General features: G+C 38.8%; 1 protein-coding gene across 1 annotated transcript in view; it reads right to left on the reverse strand.

Moving 5' to 3' along the window:
- The window catches only part of HCN1 (hyperpolarization activated cyclic nucleotide gated potassium channel 1), a 521,083-nt gene that overhangs the window by 77,592 nt on the left and 418,464 nt on the right, over nucleotides 1-25,027 (reverse strand). Inside the window, exon 5 of the mRNA XM_075541016.1 lies at nucleotides 18,359-18,505. Within this exon, the coding sequence (XP_075397131.1) occupies nucleotides 18,359-18,505 (147 nt within the window). The remainder of the gene's footprint in view (nucleotides 1-18,358; nucleotides 18,506-25,027) is intronic.

The raw sequence follows: 25,027 nt of genomic DNA on the forward strand, positions 1-25,027 counted from the left end.
CACACTCCGGTATGATGAAGCACTATAATTTCATCTCTGTAAACTTCAGCACAGTGTAGCTCTGTCTGCTTATAGCAAGGTGTAAACATAATTTGCACATCAGGAGCTAATCCTACTTGATAAAAACAGAGAGACTAAAATGTCATACGTATGGCATTAAGGTATGCTGATGGCACTGTTGGCCACGCATTGAGCTGCTAATTGATGGTCAATAGTTTGAATCCACTGGCCACTCCATGGGAAAAATATACTATTTCCCATGTAGATATTTTCAGTCTCAGAAACCAGAGAAGACAGTTCTACTCTGTCCGATAGGTCACGCTGAGTTGAAATTTACTAGATGGCAGTGAGATTTATATATGATAATTGCATCGAACAAATGCCTAGAATTATGAAGAACTTAAACATATTCAAACAGGTTGTGAATTAGAATACTTCATGCGGAGATTAGGAAAATTTGATTAAGACCTTTATTTGAAATGTTATAGTGCTGAGAGTGGCAATACCGGGAGGGTGGGGTGGAAAGGAGGAACCGATTACAAGTATCTACATATAACCTCCTTCCTGGGGGATGGACAACAGAAAAATGGGTAAAAGAGAGATGCCAGACAGTGTAATATATGACAAAAAAGAATAATTTATAAATTACCAAGGGTTCATGAGGGAGGGGGTAGCAGGGAGGGACGTGAAAAAATGAGGAGCTGATACCAAAGGCTCAAGTAGAAAGCAAATGTTTTGAGAATGTTGATGGCAACAAATATACAAATGTGCCTGACCTTATGGATGGATGTATGGATTGTGATGAGTTGTACGAGCCCCCAATAAATGAGTTAAAAAAGAAAAGAATGTTTATAGGGCATAGAACTCCTAGAAGTTCATCTCATCATTAACAACTAAGCCATAAAAAGTGATCTTCGCATAGTAGTATGTATGTATGTGACAAAGGGCACAAATAAACTAGGTCTGACCTTGCAAAGCCAGGCAGGGCTTGTACAATAAATTAAACCGTTTCTTCACTACCACTGTAGTTAATTGTTTATGGATCGTTAAAATCATGTTGGTAAAATACTGACAAAAGAACGGAGTTGCTTGTTTCTGAGGCTTGCCAAGCTAGAACAGTGCTGCTCTATAATTCCCCATACTACTGCGCTGAGGGCGGGGCAGCGGCAGAGGGAATCAGGAACACTCAGTACATGTGGACCAGGTCTACACACGTTAAGACCATCTGAGCTCTTCAGCCTGGGAAGACGAGTAATGGTAACCCTTTCCTCTGCTGCACTGTTTTCACAAGGTGACTCATTGCCCCCACCCCAATGAAAAAGAAGCTTCTTCAGAGTGCTCTTACCACCCAGATGCTGGAGCTTTCTCACAGCAGTCATGAGGAAAGTAGCAGGAACTGAAATAATGAGAATGTGTGACATTTTGAACTCCCCGACAAAGGGGAAGAGTATAGAAGAGATGCTAATGTAAACTGACTGAATCTCAGAGCAGCCAACCTTGCAATTACATACTGACGTTCGTTTTAACGATTGTTCTCCAGTGTGCTGGGAGGGGAGAGCACAAAGATTCAGTTCTTCCTCCTGCCAAGCTTCAGTTGTCACTCACAAATGAGGAGAAGCATGGTCAGATCACTCATTCATTCATAGTTTTTGTAAGGTTCTCCCAGGAAAATCAGGACAGCTGATTCATGTACAATATAGACAATGGATAATCTCAAATATTTCCTTAAACAAATAACCACTGACTCTTAAATGTGTAAGAAAAAGAATGGCACGCCTTAACTAAGTCATGGTATACAGTTTGATGTGCTAATTTTACCAAGTCTGTTTCATTTTAGGTTAGGGATTTACTTTAAGAATGTCACAAGGCTTAGTGTACCTGTCACTTTCTCAAAATAACATATCTTTGAAAAGCAGGCTTTCTGTTGTTTGAACAAGGTTGCCGTACTGAAAATATAAAAAAGAAAGACAGAAAACCAACAAAATAATGACAACTTGCTGATGACTAGCCTGTATGATCCAGAGAAGAAGGCAGAAGCCATAGGCAGTGTCTGCGACAATAGCAAGGGCTGCTCGTGACAGCAAACCCCAAAAGCTGATGCTGGATTTCAGGCATCATATTAGTATAGCATGTAAACACACGCAGAGAAGAATAGGGCCAGGAAGGAGGAACACGGAGGACCAACGTTTCAGGATGAGATGACTCCCAGAAGGGGAGACCATCGTGCCTGGTGGAGCTCCTTGCTGCAGCCACTGTATCCCTACATCTCTTAAGGATCTTCCTCGTTCTCACTGACCCTTTCCTAAGCACGATGTCCTTCTGCAGGTACTGGTCCCTCCTTATAATATACGGCATTGAAAAAATAATTATTCCCTTACAACTGATTTTATGACCAGAATGTATTCAAACTTTTAATATACCAACATTTAGAAAGAGGTGCACATAAAATCAGGCTTTTTCTTAATTTTCAATTAAGAAAAATTTCTAATTGTCTGAAATGGAAAAAACTGTATGGGAGGGTAAATATTTTGGGTTATTGTCATGAGAGACCTCGAATATAATATATTTTCCTTTTTTGTTTTTGTAATATCATTTTCTTTCACTGTGTCCCTGAGTTATTGTCTTCAAAAATCAACTTCTAATTCTCCATCTCCCATCCTGATATCTGACCCATTCATAAAAACCTACTCATTGACATTGAGTCAGCCCTGGTGATATAGTGGGTATGTGTTGGGCTGCTAACCACAAGGTCATCAGTTCGAAACAACCAGCTGCACAAGGAAGAAAGATGAGGCTTTCTCCTCCAATGAAGATTTGCCATCTCAGAAACCCCGAGAGGCAGTGCTATTCCATCCTGTCAGGAGAGCCCAGGCCCTGCAGAAGGACATTATGCCTGGAAAAGCAGACTGGCAGTGAACACAACTGTATTCAAAACAGATATTTGCTTATTGAAGAGAATATATTTTGCTATAATATATTGAAAGTGAAGCATCTTGAGTATTTAGAAACAAAATGAGGTATTGTTTTATGTTGTTAAGGGCGACTAAGTCAGTTCTGCCTCCTAGCGACCTGACGTACAACAGAATGAAACACCACCTGGTTCTCGGCCATCCTCACAATTCTCCGTACGTTGAAGACCATTGTTGTAGCCATGGGCCAGTTTATCTCACCGAGGGCCCTCTGCTTTACCGAGCTGGAATGCTCCCCAACAGATGGGTTACCGCAGTGGTCATGACGCTGGGCTCGAGCACAGGGCTGATGTGGAGGATGGGGCAGGAACACATAGTGCAGGGCTATGTCCGGCAAAAGAAGATTGGCCACGAGTCAGAACTGACTTGAACTAATAATAACATTCCCTATAAGAGTGTGGGTGTATGTGAAATATATATCAGAAATAATTTAAAAATAATTAAAAAATTAAACAAACAACCTTCAATACAGTATGAAGGCTTTTGAGAAATGATATGAAATGGAAATGTTTTTTTCACATTAAGGAATTCGGAGATGCTAATTGTCCCGCAAGAACTTAATAGAAAATGATAATGTGCATGGTGGCATATGGTTTATTAAGCTCTTTTACACAAATTATGTGGTTTGATCCTTATCAAAACCATATGATACCAGGAGCATTTCCCTGATCCTGCAAAATGAGTTGGGAGAGTTACAGATAATAAAGCAATACTTATACACATGAAAGGGGGATGTTTGTTTTTCTCTCTGGCATCTCCCAGACTGTCCCTCTTCCTCCTGAAAGATGAGGATCAGATTGCCTGTCCATATTTCAGTTTTTATGAAGGGAAACTATGGTGACTTGCATAACCGCATACATACATGTATGAATGCAGCTATATTGAGAGGGAGAGAGAAAGAGAGAGAGAAAGAGAGAGAGAGAGAGAGAGAGAGAGAGAGAGAGAGAGAGAGAGAGAGAGAGAGGTACTTCCTAAAAAAGTGGGCAAAAAGCTCCGTTGGGGAGAACTTCCATATTTTCTAGTAGGTGGGAGCAACCAGCAGCTCACTCTGAGTTAGTGCATGCAGTGCTTTTGCCTGGGATGGTTCGCTTTGGTCTTAGTAAACTTTTTCATAAAAACAATCTCAGAGAACAGTGTGTGGCTGTGAAATTTTGTTTCTTGCTCGGGAAAAATGTGGCAGAATCTGTTGTGATGCTGAACACAGCTTTCAAGGTCAGCACTGTGGAGGAAAATCAAGTGTATGGGTAGTTTTCTTGTTTCTAAAAAGGTGAAATGTTGATTGATGACAAACCTTATTCTGAATATTGTCAACTTCCAAAACAGATGAAAATGTTGAAAAAATTTATGTACTTGTGCTCAAAGACCGATGGACCCTTGAAGAGATGGGGAAAGTATCAGGACTATCTAGGTTCAGTGTATTTTAAGGAAAGATTTGGGAATGAGAAGGATCGCTGCAAAATGTGTGCCTCAGGTTCGGATTGAGCAGGATAAAGAGCGCCCAGTGGAAACACGTTGTGCTTTGAAAGAACAGCCCCAAAGTGACCCAGACTTTTATTCCAAGGTCATTACAGGGGAAGAAAACTGGTGCTATTCTGATGACCTGGAAAGCAAATATAAATCAAGCCAGTGGAAGCCACCATCATCATGTTGCCCCCAAAACACTTGTCAAGTGAAATCAATGATCAAGATAATGCTCATTTGTTTGTCTGACAGAAGAGAGACCATGCATTTGGAGTGTGTCCCACCAAGTCAGCCTGTTAATCAAGCTCTCTATTTAGAGGTTCTGAAAGATTGTGTAACAGTCAGTGTGCAACCAAAAAAGTCCTGATTTGTGGCAGTGGGGGGGGGGCGGGCGGAGAGACTGGTTTTGCCACCATGACAATGCAGGTATCCCACAGCCATCACCGTGTGCCAATATTTGGCAAAAAACAGCATGCCTCTCTTGCCCCACACACCTTACGCATCCGACCTTGCTCCACGTGACTTCTTTTTGTCCCTGCGACTGCAGAGGGACATGAAAGGGCAGCACTTTGATGATGTAGGAGGTGCTCTCAAAATGCCAAACAGATGAGTATGAAAACTGTTTCCAAGAATGGAATAGCAGATTTGACTACTGTACTCATTGTAATGGAGAATGCTTTGAAGGTAATAAGGTTGTTTTGTTTAAAAAAAAAAAAAGGGAAATCTGAAGGGGGCAAATCAAGGCTGTAGGGTGAATGGAGGAAGATTTCTCCGTGAGCTCCTCGTAATGGCCTTGCTACCCTCAAGGAACGAGCAGGTGCGTTTGTGTGATGGAAAGACAATTCTCCAGTGTAACGTCCCCCGTCTTCTTCTCATCAGTGCAATCTTCAGTTTGCTCTAAGCTTCTTCTTAAAAAGCTCCTATGAATATCTTCCAGTTCTCCAGCACTAGACCTGACAGCCAGACTCATTTTCAGGTGCCTATTCATTATGTCACCCAGATTCCCTAGGTGTTTCATATTAAATATATTAAAACAAATATACTTTATTCTATTTCATTGGGGGGGGGCCAAAAACTCAAAATTTACATGGAATTCAATCATGTAAACACAAAGAATTGCATATATGTTATAGAACATATAATTATACATTTATGGTGGTTTCAAATTTCATTAAAAAGTTCTTTCTCTGATGATGGTTACATTTCATGTCCACTTGTATCTAGGCGAGGTCAAAATATCAATCAAGTCACAGTCTGATGATACCTCCTTTCAGTGTGGCCTTTTTATGAGAAACAATAGGAGTCTCTCTCTCTCTCTCTCTTATCCTTTGCCTTCTTCCTTGCTTAGATTTTGGGTCTGCCTCAGGGGTGGCATCATAGGAGCCCTGGGAGCTTTTTGTGACACACCATGCTCCCATGTACCTTGGCTTCATGGACTCTTCACCCACTGACCTGTGAGCTGCCTGTTTTCCACTCCACCTTTCTGCATCGCAGGCCCGTGAGTCTAAAGTGGGCTCGCAGAGGACCCATAGATTTGAGTTGGACACATACATATGAGTGTCACCAGTTATATATATATAATGAAATATTTATTTCTAATAACAAATAAATGAAACCTTTTCTTGAATCATGGTGAAACATGGGTAACAATCTATGTGGGAGGACCGCCTGGAGTCAGATAAAGGAGGGGTGTCTTGGTTCCTATGACCATGTGTTTTCTGCTGGTCTTAGGCGACTTATGTGAAAGGGTTGTTTGACCCCCAAAGGGGTCACAACCCACAGTTTGACAACCACTGCTCTAAGACCTTCCCCTGGATTTATTAATCGTTTTATTAGGGGCTCATACAACTCATTACAATCCATACATACATACATAATTGTGTAAAGCACATTTGTACATTCATTGCCCTCATCATTCTCAAAACATTTGCTCTCCACCTAAACTCCTGGCAGCAGCTCCTCATTTTTTCCCCTTCCTCCCCACTTCCCCGTTCCTCATGAACCCTTGATAATTTATAAAGTATTATTTTGTCATATCTTGCTCTGTCCGATGTCTCCCTTCACCCACTTTTCTGTTGTCCATCCTCCAGGGAGGAGGACACATGTAGATCCTTGAAATTGGTTCCCCCCCCGCTTTCCAACTCACCCTCCCTTTACCCTCCCAGGATTTCCACTCGCATCACTGGTCCTGAAGGGATCATCCACCCTGGATTCCCTGCGTTTCCATTTCCTATCTGTACCAGTGTACATCGCTAGTCTAGCCAGATTTGTAAGGTAGAATTGGGATCATGATTGTGGGGGACAGTAGGGGTGGAAGCAATTAGGAATTAGAGGAAAGTTATATTTTTCATCATTGCTACATCGCACCCTGACTGGCTCGTCTCCTCCCCGAGACCCTTCTGTAAGGGGATGTCCAGTGGCCTACAAATGGGCTTTGGGTCTCCACTCCGCACTCCCCCCCTCACTCACTATGATAAGATTTTTTGTTCCAATGATGCCTGATACCTGATCCCTTCGACATACATATATGAGTGCCACTGGTTTTGTTTTTCTTGAAAACCAGGGAGATCTAATCCCATAACAAATACCCTTTTTCTATTGTACTTGCTCATTTTATGGCCTCCCATCATTTTAGTCATCAACTCTATTAAGATTAATCCTTTTCAATTCCAAAAGCAAAACAGAACAAAAATGAACCTTGTAAGCTGATCTCTCTGCATTCCATTTAACAGGCAAACAGTTCTCTTCCAAAGATAGTTTCAATGGGATCAGTGGATTGAAAGCACCATAAGCGGACTATGACAAATGTACAGCAAAGAGAATTCCAGCCCTCTAGTGATTGCAGTAGATGTTTAAACATCTTTTTTTCTTGGAATAAATCCATGCATGTATAAACTAGATCCTTAGGGCAAAAAACTCACATTTGTAAAATGCAAATTATTTTACTATTTTACAATCACATATAAATTTAATAGGTACAGAAAACCTTCACATGCCAGTAACAGAGGAAATATTTCTTTTTATTTTTTAAGTTTAAGATAACATGGAGGAATTTAGAAGCTTTTATGATATTGCTCATTTTTAAAGTTACTAATATTGGATTGTGAAATGCTCATCATTTGTATATTTAACCACTACTCTGCACACAAGAGCTCAGATGTCCTTCTAATGTGGTAGTTTCTTGTCACTTTTGCGTTCTCAAGTTGATGTAATTGAGTATCTGAGCACACTTGAACAGAAAGCCCCTCTGTTGTTTACCTGGTGGTTGAATTGATAACTAAACCAGCATTCTCCAATTCTTAATATGTTGTTCACACAACGCTAGCACTCACCATCACTACCACCATCTGCAGCAGCAGCAGCAGCAGCATCACCACCATCCCCAGACTAACCTCACCGCCATCACCACGATCCTCCTTATTATCAACACCACCTTCATTGCCATTAAAATCATTGTTATCACTATCTCCATCGTCACTGTCATTATCAAGTCTATTAAGTGATTCACAGTATTTTACTTTATAACTCATGGGTGTCAAATTCAAAATGAAACCAATAACTTAGGTATACTAAACTTTTGTATAACTGAACAATATGAAACTTCAGCTACAAGAATGAATGTTGAGAAAAATAAATGATGCTAAATCTGGGTTGTGTATATGCCAGACAAACATCACTGCATCCACTTTCCTCTGATACTTCTGGTTCAAACCTGCAAGCCTCCTAACGACGGCCATGTGTTCTGGATTTACAGCCACGTCAGCCTGGATAGAGAATATCAGCCTCAGAGAGCAAGGCATGTTCTCTCCATCTTGCTTAATGCAATGCCTATCACTGCCTACTCCTCTTGTGAGCAACAATCAGGGCTGCGTTTGAGTTAATCTCCAATTAACTTAATTATTACCATTCGAAATCTACCATTCAGTTGTCCTCCACAAAATTGCTCATAATCTTCTAGGTTATTATACTATGGGAGAATAAGAAAACATTGCTTCTTAGTAGAAAGACAGACTAAGACTAGGTGTTATCTCAACAAGAAAAATTAGTTTACATTTTAGTTGTAGTTATATATATTTAAAACTATAACTTGATTGAGAGAGGAAAATGTCTTATCCTTCAATCTATATCACTCATCCTTGGATCAAAAGAGGAGCTGGGGATAATGACGAGGCTCTGGAAAGGTCTCCTTTTTCTTTTTCTCTGTCCGTAACACACGTTCTCCGTTTCTTGGTTGATCTGGGTATGTGTTTCAAGGCTGAGTGCAAACCCATCCCTCGGAGGCTTTCACAGTTCTTTACAAGGCTCTACCAAACACATTATTTTCTTCTCAACAATATTCATGGTCTACAAATCCCTCGCAATTACCCATATTGGACGTCCTATATTTCCTGCATGGAATGTTGCTTTCTGTAGACTGTTTTTCTATGTATTTGAGACTGGGTACTACATCTTATATTTTGCCTTCTTTATCACAGCTGAGTCAATGTCATGTATATACTGAGCAATTGATAAATGTTGTTGTTGTCTTTTAGAATGTAGGAAATACATGAAAAAGTTATAGGCTACAAGAAAGGAGATCTAATTTGTTTTCCTAACAGTACAACCACAGCCTGGTCAAATAAGTGATTCTGTTAGGGTTTTGTTACTACAACTCTTAAATGAGAATCAGGTAATTTGTAAGGACTCATTGTAGCTTGACAATTCTAGCCTGTTTTGGCTAGTCATAACTAAAAAAGAATTATAGAAGGCCTTTGAAAATCCCAAAAAGTCTCATAAAAATAAAATTATTCAAAACTACACTAAATAAGTATGCATGCAAATTATGCTATCTTGCATAACAGTCTATGCGACAAATTAAAGGTCAGAGGACAGGAATATATTCACAGCCAGATCCATGTTCTGTGAAAATGAAATATACTGACGTTCTATATTCTGCCGGGACACATGATCTGTACCTATTTTCAGCCCATGGCTTTTCACACTCCATTGTTTAAAAATAGATCAGTTCTGAACTTTGGAGACAGGCTCAGAAGGGCATTAACCTCTTTCTCAGCAGTTAAGTTTGCCATTTTGTAAGTCTGATCATGGTACAAAAAATTAAATATCTTAATTTGTACTCAGTTTAACAGGTTTTGTTAAGCAAAGAAATAAAGCTTATTGCTTTCTAAATTGATTTTTAAATTTTAAAAATATACTGACTGCATTAAAGGATACATCAGTGTCAGGACTCTAATATTTCATAGGTAAGTTTTGATCTTCAGGCCATCAAAAGTCTCCCAAAAGTTGGCAAATAAGATGAAGGAATAGCTGACATACAAATTGGTCAAACAAATGGTCAAAGACATGAGACATGATTGGGCTGGACTTGGTGTCCCACCTGTCCATTGTCCTAACTCCCTCTTGCAGCACTGGACACAGGTAATTATGATCGCTTATTCAATATCTCTCTCCCTACATAACTGTCATGAGGACTGAGACGTTATCTACCAAGCCTACTTTTCGCTGAAACAGTTCAAGTTTAATATTTACTTCTCGTGTGCCAGGCGTGTTTCTAATTTCTTACATATTTTGTTTATTAATGTTTTAAACAACAGCTTTATGAGATAGTTATTGGTGTCAGCATCACATTACAGTGAGGAAAGTGTGACACACACACACACACACACACACATATATTTATCCATATCCCATGTAGTAAGTCGTGGCCCTGGTGGATTGGAATAAGCTTGGTGGAAACATGGTCATGGTCTTAATCATTATTCCGAATAAAATTCAAAATCACTAACATTGAGTCAATCCCGAGTTCTATTTACTCGACAGGTCAGGGGAGAACTGCTCCTGTGGGTTCCCCAAACTGTAACTCTTTACAGGAGTAGAAAGCCTCATCTTGCTCTCACCAAGCAGCTGGTGATTTCAAACTGCTGACCTTGTGAAGAGTAGTCTATCATGTAGTCCACTATGTCACAGGGTCTCCTATTATTCTGGATAACCCTTCACTATTTGTTATGTAACTCAAAGAGGATAAGAGGAAACCTAGGCCAGGCAGCAAGAGGAGTAGTTACTAGAAATTACTAAAATCCAACTTGACAGACATGTTTTTGATAGAGATAGCTAGAGAGCTACTCGAGATGGCAGATTGTGGATTGTGAAGGCATGGCAAAATAATAGCTATCATTTAAAATGCTGAGATTCTGGGTACAGTTTTATAAATTGTTCTCTTAGAATAATGGAGTTGTTACTTTAAATGGGGGCCCTGAGTATTTTATTTCAAAGTGAAATATAGATAACTATCTTTTAAGATAACTAGGCAATCATTTCCCAGAATGCCGGCAATTTCAATGAAGCCCAGTGTACATGTCATATCACCTAGCTCAGTCAACAATGAGTTTGGTTTGACTTAGTCCCTGCAAATTATCTATGCCTTGAGGTGGCTCACAACTTCAATTTTCATAAAGGTATTATCAATAATTGTTTATGAACCACCGCAATATTCTAGGCAACCTAGCATAACAATGTAAGAAAACTATTTTGTATCTATTCCATGTCTGTCAGTAGCTTATTTTGTTTGAATGGAATATTTCTATAAGTGTATTTTATTGAAATACCAGTCACATTGAGATAATTCTGGACAAAAATCTCTAAACTTAGAAGATTTAAAGCAATCATTTGAAGGGTAGGACTTTCTGGCGTATAATGCATACATAAAATCTAATCAATGAGGATCCAAAAGATAATAACATTTTTGTAACACATCAGAAATAACATTAACAGTGGTAAGATCTCTATGATATGAATTATTTTCTGTAGGCAGAACACTTCACTTTTCTGAGCATCAGTCTTCTAATGCATAAAACAACACAAATTATTTAATAAAACTCTTTATCCACCTCAATAATCAATTTATCTCTGAAATGATTGTCCACATTCTAGACCTGATGAAAATCAAAGACTGAAACCTTCAGTATACATTGCAACTCAATATAAAAAAAACCCAAATCCTCATAACTGGATCAATAGACAACACCATGATAAAGAGAGAAAAGATTGGTGTTGCCCAGGGTTTCATTTTTCTTGAATTCATAATTAATGCTCAACAAAATAGCAGTTAAGAAATCGGACAATGCACCGCACTGGACAGATCTGGAGCCCAAGACCTCGATAGAGTGCTGCAGAGCAAGGGTACCACATGGAGAGTTCAGGTGTTTCTGGCACAAGTCATGGCATTTCAGTTCAGCTCATGTGTATGTGAAAGGTGAACAATTAATAAGGAAGACAGTAGCATAATTGATGCATTTATTAGGCAGAGACTATTGAAAGTAACTGCCAGAGCAATAAACAAATTTGTATTGGAAGAAGTACAGCTAGAATGCTTTGGACCTGTTATCAGAGATTAGTCTCTTAGACATGTAGAGTCACTGAAAAGTAAGAAAACCTTCCGGGAGATGGATCGATACAGTGGGTGGTCCATGGGCTCAAACCTAACAATTGTGAGGATGCTGCAGGATGCTCGTGGAGCTTCCTTCTACTGTAAAGTGTTGCTTTGAATTGGAGCCAACAATACCAAGGCTGATGTAATATGTTTATTCATTTATCTAAAGAGTAATTACTAAATGTGTGCCTCCTAAACACAGGAAAATGTAATGTTGACATTCAAGAAAGAAAAAACCTTGCTTCCAAGTGCTGAAGTCATTATAGAAGAAAGACCACCACCACCACCACCACCCACAACAACAACATTGAAGAAAAGCAAGAGACATGCACCTCATAAGAGAACAGTCTCCTGGAGACTGGCGGGGAGAGAACCCCTTTAGATGGGCGCCTTGGGGGTGGCCTCTTCAGCAGTCCTGCTCTCACGTGGATGAATGAGAGAAATAGACCAGCCATTTGTTCAAGGTGTCTTAATTTGTAGCTTACATATGAATAAGATAAATCACCTCGCATCTACTAAGAAATGAAAATAGGTGAAGGATTCTAATCATGCATTTGTTTAGAAATAGTATGAACTGAACTGTCCTGCATATTCATGGCATAAGTTGTAAGAACTTCCAAAGGACACACAGAGAAACATTCTAATGATAGTTACATCTTAGGGATTCCACTTATTTAAACGTTTTCTTGCACCTAGGAAATACAGAACCCCAGTACTCGATCACAGCAGTACTTGACATAATGGGACGTTGACATGAAATGTCAAGAAAATTTTCCATCGGAGCCCCAGCAAAACATCAGAACCAGACCCGAGGCACGTGATCTTTGTAAACAAAAGCAGTTCCTCTTTCGGTCACTCGGCATTAGTTGGTGTTGTTATTGCTCATGGTTTAAACCTTTGGCAGCTGTGTTCCTAGCGCTTTGCTATGATTTTCTTAGTTTTGTGGCTTTTTGTACTGTTTTTAAATAAAAAATGTGGGTTCTAAAAAAGTGTTTTGAAAAGAATCATCATGATAAGGAACTGGTTAACCATGCTATCGATATTGTTGATGATAATTTAGTAAACCCTTGCAGAAAACAGTAAGGAAATGCCAAAAAGCAGACCACATTGGACCGATTTTCTCTTAGAGCAAGCCAGCCAGATCTTAGTGGGAAAAAAAATAGGCAAAGAAGTGGGAAAACCCTCCTGAAAAGCAGCTACCAGTTGATTTTAAGGAAGGGGATTCCCCTGTCAAGCAATGATTGTCTCTCCATCTCTCCTCTCCACGTCCGTGTCCACAGATCCAGATCATCATCCATCTCAAGGTATGGGCCATACTGCAGTTGTTGAAAAACGTTTTCAATGTTGTATTTCTTATTTAAATCATAATATTTAACTCCGAGCTTATTTACTTTGAAATTTCTGTGTAATGTCTTATATAAAAAGGCAAGGTTAGGGTAAAAACTTGGTGGTTGAGAACACAATAACTTGTTTTCAGTTATTTCTTATAGGAAAATTGGTTCAGCACTCGACTGCATCACATCTGGACGCTCCTTCTAGAACAGATTAGCGTCGAGGTCCTGGGTTCGACTCTGAAGGTTGGGATATAACATTGATCATTGATAAACTATAGTGAAGTTGAATTGGTTAGTAATATGGAATAATTTGCAGATCCCTTACTTTGACTATTTCTAGTGTTGCGCATTCGGTCCTTTTTATGTTAGTTGCTGTGAGTCTGAATGTTTTACTTACCCTTCATTTTAAGAACTCTGCTTTGGACCTGTGTTAGTAGATATCACTGGTTTTAACTACATAAGAATGTGTTAAATAATAAAATAACGCTTTTATAACATAAGCCTTTTGGAAATCTGACACATGAAGTATGTTAAGTTAAAGCTGATGCTAACATACGATGGTTGCTGACTCAAAATGGACCACACCAGTTCCCATTCCAGGTAGTCGTGTACGGGTGTGTGTGGACAAGGCATGTGTTTTATCTTTGCCTCCCACCACAAAACAAATAGCAAAGCTCCTTCCTTTCCACTTCTCCTTTCTGATGACCTCAGAGTCATTGGGTATTTACAATATCATTCATTTACCATTTTCTTTTTTTTGTTTGTTTGTTTGTTTGTTTTTTCATTTACCATTTTCTATGCACAAGTTTTCCCCCCTAGATTCTCGGAGAACATTATAGTTCACTACAGAACAAAACAGAACTTTGTATTAGTTTATAGCTCATCTATCAGGGGATAATGCATCTTTTTACTGAAAACCAAATATTTCTTTGAATCTACTAGTATAAATTGAATGTAGCAGGTACCTGACATTCTCATTTGATGTTGCTCTAAGTTTCCATGGAGATATAACCAGCTCCTGATGTCCAAGAGAATGAAACACGGCCTGACTTGGAGTCAATTTGATTATGTTGGCATATGTGAGTCTATTGGCTATTGTGGAAACCCATTTTATTGTGAATTTTCTCCATTTGTGATGAACCTATTTTTTTACCAAGCATGATGCCTGGTTCAAGCTGTTGATCTTTCCTGATGCTGTGTCCCTAATGGCTTGTGATCCTTATTTCTAAGGAGCATACTTCTGTTTCAATTTCTTCCAGTGCTGGTTGGTGTGTTCTTCTGGAAACCCTTGTTATATTTCATATTCTTCAACAATACTGTTGATTGAAAATATCCATTCTTTTATCTTCCTCCTTCATAGGGTAGCTTTCACAAGCATAGAAGGCAATTTGGTCTGCAGCAAGATAGATTTCCCAGGGTTCTCCGTGGACTTTTATTCATAAAACATGGCTACTTTATGACTCACATTTGCATTAATAATGGTCATGTCTTTCCTTACTTTCTTATTCTGTCCATCATCCTTATGTTCTAATGTAACTTATGTCAGTACATTAAGTTTATACTGTACTGTGATTCTGACGACAGGGAAGCAGCAGTGTAGGGGAAAACATTATTTTCATCTGTTTAAAGAAATAAGTATCTAAGCATTTTAACTTTGCCACTTCAAGGATCTCTAACTTTATTAAGTGGATCTGAATTTTACTTTTTAAACCATTCACTTCGCAAACACTCACAGAGTTCCTATTATACAAAACCACTGTCACTGAGCGATTATAACTCCTAGCAACCCTGTGGCCAGAGTCGAGCACACAGCTTCTGGGACTGTGAATCGCTGCCGAAGTACACAGCTTTATCTTCCTCCAGCACAGCTACTGGTTGATTTGAGCCAATGGTTTTGCAGTCAGACATCTGATGCTCAGCCCTCTCAATTACCAGGGCTTTTTACACACTATAAACTGGTTACTAACGAAAAGGAATAAGACATTGTGCCAATTCTCAACAAACTCACACACTGGAAAGAGACAGACAATACACCAACAACAGGTCGGTCTATCAGATGAAGCCTTCAGCGACTATGTAGGAAGAAAGGTGGCCTCTGATAAGAGTGTCTGCAGTAGAGAATGGTTTGAGCAGAGGAGAGAGCAGTAAGAAAGACCAAGAGGCAGTCTAGGGCACACGCTCTACCTTGTAACCTGAGGAAATCAACACCATGGTCTTATTAAAAATGCACCCGTGTGTAAGCCATCTAAATAGACACAGGCCGAGCACGGTCTTATAAGCCACATCAAAGAACGTGGGCTATTTCCCACCGTAGGGTATGAGATCAGGAACGAGTGAGAGGCTCAACTCTGTAGTATGGAAACCAATATGACAGCTAGGTGAGCAGACGAATCTGTGCCAGTGCAAATGAGCCAGCGGGGAGAAAGGAGTGAGCGCACTTCTGAAGCGGAGGCTCAACACGTTGTGGCCTTTCAGTGAGGCATTTTAAGGATAAAAATGAGCTGTAATTTCATAAATTGATGCTTCTAATTCCAAAGAGCAAATCGTGCGAGACGCTGACTATCCGAAGAACAACAAGGCACCAGAATTGGCTGAAGAGTCATGAAGACCTTGTGACAAACTGTGCTTATTGAAAGGATCTGAAGGACAGACTTATGAAGAAAAAATTACGCCTTCATGAGGGATTATAATTAATGTAACGAAAGCAAAAATTGTTGCAACTAGACCAGTAATCAGCATCCCAATAAACAGAAGAAAATTTGAAATTGTCAGAGTAAGGCAAGAATGGAAAGGAGACTGGGACATTTAGGCGGGATCACAGCACAGGGTTGGGAGAATATGACCATATGGAATCTGAATTTTATTTGATTTGTATGAAAAGAGTAAAAGTTTCGGAGGAGAGAAAAGACCAGTTCATGTACATAAGAGAAGATTAATTTGGTAAAACATTTAAAATGGCAGGCAAAAAAATGTTCAAAAACTGGCATATGAAGCAAGGATATTGTGTAGATACCCCATGTAAGAGAAATGTGATTCGGACAAAGAGAGTGGCAATGGAAATCAGAGCATGGGTGTGAGAAGTATTACCAATTGAAGTGGTGACCCTTGATAACTAATCGGGTATAATATAGAGCAGAGAAATTACTAAAGTTTTATATTCCAGATGAGAAATCAACAAAAAATTAATAAAATAAAATAGATTTCAAAACATAATTGAATAAGGGAGAGAAGATAGTGCCTTCCTAACACTAAAACAAACAAAAAAAGCAAACAAAAACTCACTGCCATTGAGTCAATGCTGACTCATAGTGAATCCACAGGACAAGGTAGATCTGCCCCTGTGAGTTTCCAAGACTGTCCCTCTTGCTGGGAGTAGAAAGACCTGATGCTCTCAAGCTGCCAACTTTACCACGAGCTGCCCTAGAGGTAACCACTAACTTACGAGATAAACTGGGCCACCAAAGACTGGGGTTGTCCTCCCACAAACAACTAGAAACATATACCCACGCTGGAAATCAGAGAAGATGTCAAACTCTATAGATAAAAACATAGTAAGATAGAGATTACTAGAGGTGTCAGGTAGTTTGTAAGATAACGGGACCAGTGGCAGGTCCTTAAAAATTAAATTCATAGAATAAAATTCAGAGGTGAAATAGCGAGAAGAAAAGAGGAAGTGCAGAACGAAAAGGTCATGGCTGAGACGTGGTTCAGCATTGAAGCACCCAGAGAAGAAGTAGCCAACGAGGGTGGTGTCAGGAGTGTGTCATGGAGAGTGCGGGAAAGAAGAGCGCATCCTAAAGCTGGTGGCTGGTGATTAGACAACTCTCCTCGATGCGCTTCAACTACGGAATGCATGATGTTAATTGTATGCCCATCAACTGCTGTAGAACAACAACCAAATACCAGGGGTCTTCTGAAATTTGTAGCACAATGGAATTTTTCTACCAACTTTTGGAAGCCTTCTTGCAATTGTAACTGTTGTGAATTTGTACAAGACGTTTACATACTTTATGGATTCTTCGCTGAACTGTATTGTTTATCTTCTATTGACTGTAAAGCATTTACATTGATTGTTTCTCTAAAATGTTATTTTTGAATAAATTTTAGATAACTTAAAAAATACCACCAGCAGATCAAAGATCTGTTTTATATTTGATAATTAAAAGATCATTGATAACTGATGAGAAATGAATTTTAATCAGCAGTGGAGGCCAAACCACTTCACAAAGACAGACAATGATTTCATAGTACTATTTTGAGATGCTTGGTAGAGAAAAATCCCTGCTTTCAGAGCTGGGTAAAGAAGATGATGTGTCAGAAGAAAGTGACTTAAGCATCCACTGGGTAGAGAGAGGTGGAGCTGCTAGGGAGTGCTTGCAAGAAGATCGGAAGCAAATATGCTTAACTGAGGTATGAAAATGAATGGAAATGCTCTCTGGATTTTTGGAGTATAAAAAGGTAAGGGACGCTATAGAAGAGTATTAAAGTAGGGAGGGAAGAAAAATAAGCTCATGTAGCTTTAATCTCAGCAAAATAGTTGTGCATCTATCATAGAAGCAGAGCTCAGGGTGTCATTCATCGGAGAGCTGGCACAGAGAGTGCTTATAGTTTGAAGGGATTCTAAGGATTAGACTTGGAGTTGGTTCCTTAATAACAGAGTCTCATAACTTTACTCCATAATATTAGTCAGATTGAAATTGAAAGCAAAACAAATCAGAAATCACCCACTAAAAGATAAAGCGGGGTGTAAGAAGAGTGTTCAGTGGCTGGTCGTGACGTTCGGTTCGTGTTTATGATCCCGGATGTTGTCTGGGTTACTGAAGATGGCTGAGAACAGGAACCAAAAATAATAGAAAACAACCTCCTCCCGAAGTAAAGGGAGTGGAACATATGGTATAGGATTCAGGATATATAATACATTTTGAAAGAGAGGGTTTGGTAAATTAGAATACTTTTCAGAATCATATCTTGAGGAGTGAATTTAAATAGTTAATAAATAAATGTGTGATTATTAGAAGAAAAAGAGATGCCTTCATACTTTTTTTGAACTTTTATTTTGAATCGTGTCAAGAAATAGAAATTCTCCATATGGGTTCCAGGATTTGTCATGAATATAGAAAGCAAATTGAGTGCGTATTGTGGAGATTGAAGACAATAAATCTTACCTCTCTCAGAGGATCGTTGAGTTCACTGAGAATATTTTCTTCATCAAAGATTTTGCCTTGGTACCTGTGTTCATAGTAATCATGGATCTTCTGGCGCATATCAGCTGGTAATTTATGGAATGACATGTATTGCTCCACTTGTTTATACTGTAAGGAAAGGAAATGGAAAATAGAAACCATGGTTATATGAAAAATCACCATATCATTTTATACTGTGATAATTAACAGAAAATCTGTGTTTCTGAGTAACACAATAGAACCTTTACTCTGTATTATTTTGCAACGTACTGTATTGTATAAGGTACTTTATTTAAACATTTACTGTAAAGAATGGGAATTTTATAGAGAATAGGAAAAAAGGATTTAATAAGTTTTATAAGTGAACATAAGATTATAAACACTCCCATTTATGAAGTACTTTAATTCAATGAATGTTTACTTCTAAGCTAGCTTTCAACTATTTTGCATGTGTGTGTGTGTGTGTGTGTGATGAAAAACAGAGAGATAAGAAAAGACAGTGAGAGGACAAGCGAGTAAACACAATGTTATAGTATCTTTATTTATTTTGAGCTTCAAAAAAGGTAGACAGGTCGAGTCCATTTGGTTCTTCATTTCGAGGAAGAATCCCAAGAGACCTAGATGAGTTTGTGAAGTGCCAGCGGGTCACTTCCAACTCAGTGACCGACCGTCCACGACAACAGACTTAAGCAAGCACTGGGCCCTGGGCCAGCTTCACACAGGTCCATATATTTGAGGCCATTGCTGAAGTCACTGGGTAAATCCATCTCGTCCAAGGTTTTCCTCTTTATCTTTGCACACCCACTTTGCCGAGTCTGGTGTCCTCCAGAGACCACTCTCTCCCGACAAGTCCAAAGTACCGGAGACGAAGTCTCTCCATCTTTGCCTCTGAGGAACACTCTGGCTGGGCTTCTTCCAAGACAGAGTCTGTTTGTTCCTTTGGTAGTTTATGGTACTTTCACTATTTTTTTTGCAACACTATAATTCAAATATATTGATGCTTCTTTGGTACAGAAATATACTAAGGCAAGAATAATTTTAAGTATTATAAAACAAGGTTTGATGTCTTGCTAGTTGTTTGAAGGTTGCGGATGTAAAGATAACACAGAATCTCCCAAAGAATTGAGTGAATATATCAGCCTTCCACCTAATTACATAATTTTATAGTTGAAAGCTAGCTTAGACATAGACCTTCATTCAATTCAATTCATTTTTAAACCGAGTGTTTATAAAATCACCAGGGGAGGAGGTAGCTTGTTGGGAATGCAGATTTTTTTTTCCTAACCCCGGAGACTGATTCCTTTGATGTTTCTGCCTTGTTATATTTCTCTCTCCCACTTAAATTAACTATGAGGAAACGCCAAGTTCATGGGAAAGTAAAATTAAAAGATAATAGGATTTTTCCATGACCTTTTTGAAACCCCCTAGTAATATCCACAATAATCAAACAGGAGCAATGAAATCATCTGAGTGGACGATTAGAAATCTCAGGCCTCTTCCCAGACTTATTGAATCATATTTGGATCTTAATAATCCCCAAGTACTGTACGCATATTAAAATTTGAGAAAATTTTCTAGGTGTTCCTAATGCAAGTGATCACACTTGGTCCAAAAAATTAAATTTAACTATTGTACAGATAATTAAATTGAGTGCAAATTGTAAATGTTAGCAATAAATCTGGAATTAAATCCATCCTTGAAAATTAATGATATTTTATATTACATTTTATTTTATATAGAAAGAAGCAACCTGGGGTGCCTTGACTAAGTGCTTGAATATGACCCAAAGGGTCTGGGTTGAACCCACAAGCTGTCCCTCAGTAGTACGATGTGGCGGTCTGCTGCCATAAGAGACATGGGGTCTTGTAAACCCTAAGGGATAGATATGTTCTGTAGGAGCTTCATGAGCCTGATTAGCACGGTGTTTTTGTTTTGTTTTTCCTTTTTCTTTAATGGGGAGGGTGGCTGGTATTACATAAATACAAAATGATTTCCATGCTAATAGAAGTATGATCAGAAGATCTTGGTCTCCTGATTCCTTGTCCTTAAATTCTAGAATTGTAGTTATTGTGAAACTGTAGAATTGTAACAGCCACATATACTGAGCCACAGCAGATACTGTATCCAATTTGAAATGCTTTCCTCCCATAAAAAATGTATAATGTTTGGACTGTCCTTTTTGGAGACACTAAAGAAATACCACTTCGAGATAAGACTTGTTTGACTGGATCATCAGACCATGCCCTAAAATCTTTCACGTTTGTGGGTCATATGGCTCTCTGAATCAATTTGATTACGACAAAGATTTTCCAGCGTAGGCGTCAATGCTATGACTGTTATTGTGTGTAAGGGGCTTCTACTACATATTGGAGGATTCGGCTCCTTCACTTTCCTGAAGAATTCAGAAGTTAAATTCCTGCCTAACCTCAATATGTTTTGACAGCCCACTCCAAGAGATCTACGGTTGGGTTTCCTGATGCCTCAGGCAGCTGGCCCATATAATTAAGTTTCTATTGTCTTCTCTACAGGGCTGCTGTGTACAGTTGGACTTAGAGCTGGGCTGGAAAAGCTTTCTCTCTAGGGATGCTCCTATGTCTGGTTTTTACTCTTGGTCAAGATAAGGACAGTAAGATTTATGATGTACTGGTTAGGGCCTGAAACTCCCTCAAATACCCCTAAGGCTAGCTTCTGCACTGATGACTTGCAGCAGGTCTCATGGTTGCAAACCTACCTTGACTATTTAAAGACATGGTGAGGGATTTTTCAGTAAACTCTACTAGAGCTAAGATTCTTTGCATAGATTTGGGTGATTCAAATGTTCCATGGTCTAGGTGCTCCGGTATTGGACCCATGCGGATCCCCTACTTTGGAACATATCTTGGACCACTGGTGCATGACTGCATTCTTTCTCTTGTTGCACTGCATTCTTGTCTCTAAATAAAAGTGCCAGGTGTGTATTCTCTGTGCTATCTGGCAATTCCTGTGAAATATGTGAACTGGAGAAAACTAGACAAGAGCTTTAGTCAGTAACACCGCACACGTTGACCCTTGCTGGTATGCCCTGACAGAACTCATGTCAATTCTTGTCAAATAAATAATCCAATTCCTTGAGGACTAGTAGCTATCCGGCTCTTATGAATACCATCTGCTTAGTTTTTCAACCAACTGCTTGCCCCAAACACTAATCAGAGTGCACAGAATCTTGAACCCTAACTGGGGTACTGAGCTCTAAATTTGTATTTCCCGTATATACTCGAGTATAAGCCAACCAGAATATCAGCCAAGGCACCTACTTTTACCACAAACACTGTATTAAAAATGTGCTAAAAAAACTCGGCTTATACACAAGTGTATACGGTAGACATATTCATTAGGTAAACATTTCCTTAGAAAATTGAGCATTCTGAAGTCTATCACAGCAGTGGCATCACATACAAACGTTTACAAAGGCACATTCTCAGTCTCCACCCACTGTAACTGTGTCTTCCAAACTTGGCTAAAGGTGAACCCAAAGCTAAAGTCCCATAATGCATGCTTTACATGACTGTGAGTGTCCATACAATTACTACAATGATTTTTCCTTTGGTAACCCAGAAGAGTTTACCACCTTTGTTGCTGGTAAAATTTGCTTCTACTTCACTTTTCTTTTTTTTGTTTTTCACCATTCCTAGTCTATAGGTATCTACTGAATGTTCTTCAAACTAGAGCTCACATACACGGAATCCAGGACAGATAAACCCCTCAGGACTGATGTAGCCAAACCGGGAGGGGACAGGGGAGATGGGGGTGGTGGTGGTAGAGGCAACCTATCAAAATGATTAACATATAACCCCCTCCATGGGGGCGGACAACAGAAAAGTGGGTGAAGGGGACAGTGGTTGGTGTAAGACATGAAAAAAATAATAATTGATAATTTATTAAAGGGTTCATGCGGGGGATGAGATAATACCAAGGGCTCAAGTAGAAAGAAAATGTTTTGAAAATGATGATGGTAACAGATGCACAAATGTGCTTGACACAATGGATGGATTTTCATAAGAGCTGTAAGAGCCCCCAATAAAATGATTTAAAAAACAAACAAACTTTCTCTTCGATCGTGAATCCTTCTCCTCAAACCTATTTTGGCTTCTCTCAAGGTTTGCATCACACACTTCCTGAGAGTTCTCTTGGCAGCATTCCTTTTTGGTACATTAATCTGGCATTTCATGTAGCCCTATGGCTGCTTTTAAAACCAAGCTCAGTAGTCAGCTATGGTTTCAGGTACAGATATTCAGAATCTCTCTCTGTCTTAAGTTGTCTCTATCAACTATTCAAATTTGATTGATAACCTGAATCACAGAATTCTAGGTAGCTGCATGGTCAGGACCTCTGGTGCTATAATTTTACCAAAAGAATGTAATTAATAGAATATACAAAATGCATGTTATGTTGGTATTGAATAATGAAATATTTGAATAATTATATCCATTATGCTTTATTACATCAAGTATTTCTATCAATATTTTGAAAACGTGTCAAATGCTTTAAGCTTGATTATGGTGTATAGTCAATTTCTTAGGAAACTAAATGACTAATTCATTAACACATGCCTAGTTGTTTAGGTAAAAGAGTAATTTGCTAAGACACCTCCATATCTAATGTGTATTTCACACTAAATGAATGGTGTTTTCTTCAGCAGCAAAAGAGAGCCTTGTGTACAATTTTACAATGACCATCTTGGGTCTCTATGCATGATTTTATGTACTGAACGTTCCTAGATGATAGGCTCAGAAGTTGTGCTTCTTGGTTTTAATTTTTAAAATTAAGCTCATGGCATTCAATTAGTTATTCAGAATTATGCATCAAGTCAGACGAAATTTGAACTCATGTTCTTTAATCTATAAAATAATGCATAGAAGTTAGTATCATTCCGGAAATCTCTTTCTTGAGTCACTCTATAAATCTGTTTTATGATAGCTCAGTACATTTTGCAGTGTGGCCTCCACCCACAGACCCAGGTCTGTGTGGCATGTTAGGGGATTGCAACGTCTTCTGCTGTGACCCAGTCTATAACCATAACTAGCATTTCAGCAGCCTCAAACATTTTTATAGAGGAAGGCCCCAAATGATTTCAGACTATTACTAAGGGTGAGATCACTAGCACAAAATTTTGATCTACTTATCGGAGTCTATCACAGTCTTCAGAGATGGGAATCATATTCTCTAAGGTACTAATTCCCATATATTATTTCCAAGATTAATGTATCATTTGTGCATTAATTTAAAATACACCAAATTCAAAAGACCTATTTAGCTAAAATTTTATCAGTTTTAGGACAAAATGGCAGGAATATAATCTATCAATGTTAGCAATATAAACAATGAGTTCCTTGTTATTTATGTGGAATCTTATGTAATAAACTTTTATTTACTTCAGTGAATGGGAAAAAGCAGTATATCAAATCATATTTTAATTTATGGATATTTCTCTGATCTACATAAATGCATATACCCAGGTGTGAATGTTTGGTTATATGTATAAGATAATTTAAAATTTTTAAAAAGATAACTTCAATAATATATGACATGTATCTAGAATCACAGGAAAAATCCAGATAGAGTTTTCTGCTCTGGTAAAGAGATAATGATTCAGAATCTACAGGGACAGAGCTACTCTGTCTCACATGGCTGTTACGGAGTCATAATCTACTCCACAGCAGCGAATATCCTGAATGAGTAAATTGTATTTCTCAAAACATACTTGATAAAATTATAGAATATTTTAACTTTTCTTGCATAATGGCTATTTAATTAAAAACAAAGAACAAAAAATGCTATCTTACTGCCATCATCTTTTCCTACTCAACTACCCTGTAAGACAGAGTAGAACTGCCCCTGTGTGTTTCTAGGACTATGAACCTTTACAAGAGTAGAACGCCTCATCTTTCTCCCACATGGTAGCTGGTAGCTTTGAACTGTTCACCTTTGGGTTAATAGCACAATGCATAACCCACTATGTCATTAAGACCAACATATAGTTTATTATACAAAACAAAACAGGGAATATTTTATATATATCAGCAGTCATAAAAATGGATTTTTTATTAAAAAATTTTATTGGGGGTTCATACCACTCTTATCACAATCCACACATGTATCCACTGTGTCAATCACATTTGTACATTTGTTTCCCTCATTATTCTCAAAACATTTGCTGTCTACTTGATCCCCTGGTATTTGACACCTCATTTTCTCCCTCCCGCTCCACTCCCCCATACCCCATGAACCCTCTATAATTTATTGTTATTATTTTGTCATATCTTTCACTGTCTGATGTCTCCCTTCACCCACTGCTCTGCCATCCGTCCCCCAGGGAGGAGGTCATATGTAGATCCCTGTAATCTGTTCCTCCTATCTCCCCCACCTTCCCTCCACCCTCCTGGCATTGCCATTTTTACTACTTGTCTCTAGTGGTTGTCTGTCCTGGATTCCCTGTGTTTCTAGTTTCTATCCGTACCAGTGTACATTGTCTGGTCTAGCTGGATTTGTAAGGTAGAATTGGGATCATAATCGTGGGGGGGAGGGAGCATATAGGAACTAGAGGACAGTTGTTTGTTTCATCATTGCTATACTATACTCTGACTGGCTCATCTTTCCCCATGACCCTTCTGT

This window comes from Tenrec ecaudatus, chromosome 2, assembly GCF_050624435.1.
Source record: "Tenrec ecaudatus isolate mTenEca1 chromosome 2, mTenEca1.hap1, whole genome shotgun sequence".
NCBI classification, from domain to species: Eukaryota; Metazoa; Chordata; class Mammalia; order Afrosoricida; family Tenrecidae; genus Tenrec; species Tenrec ecaudatus.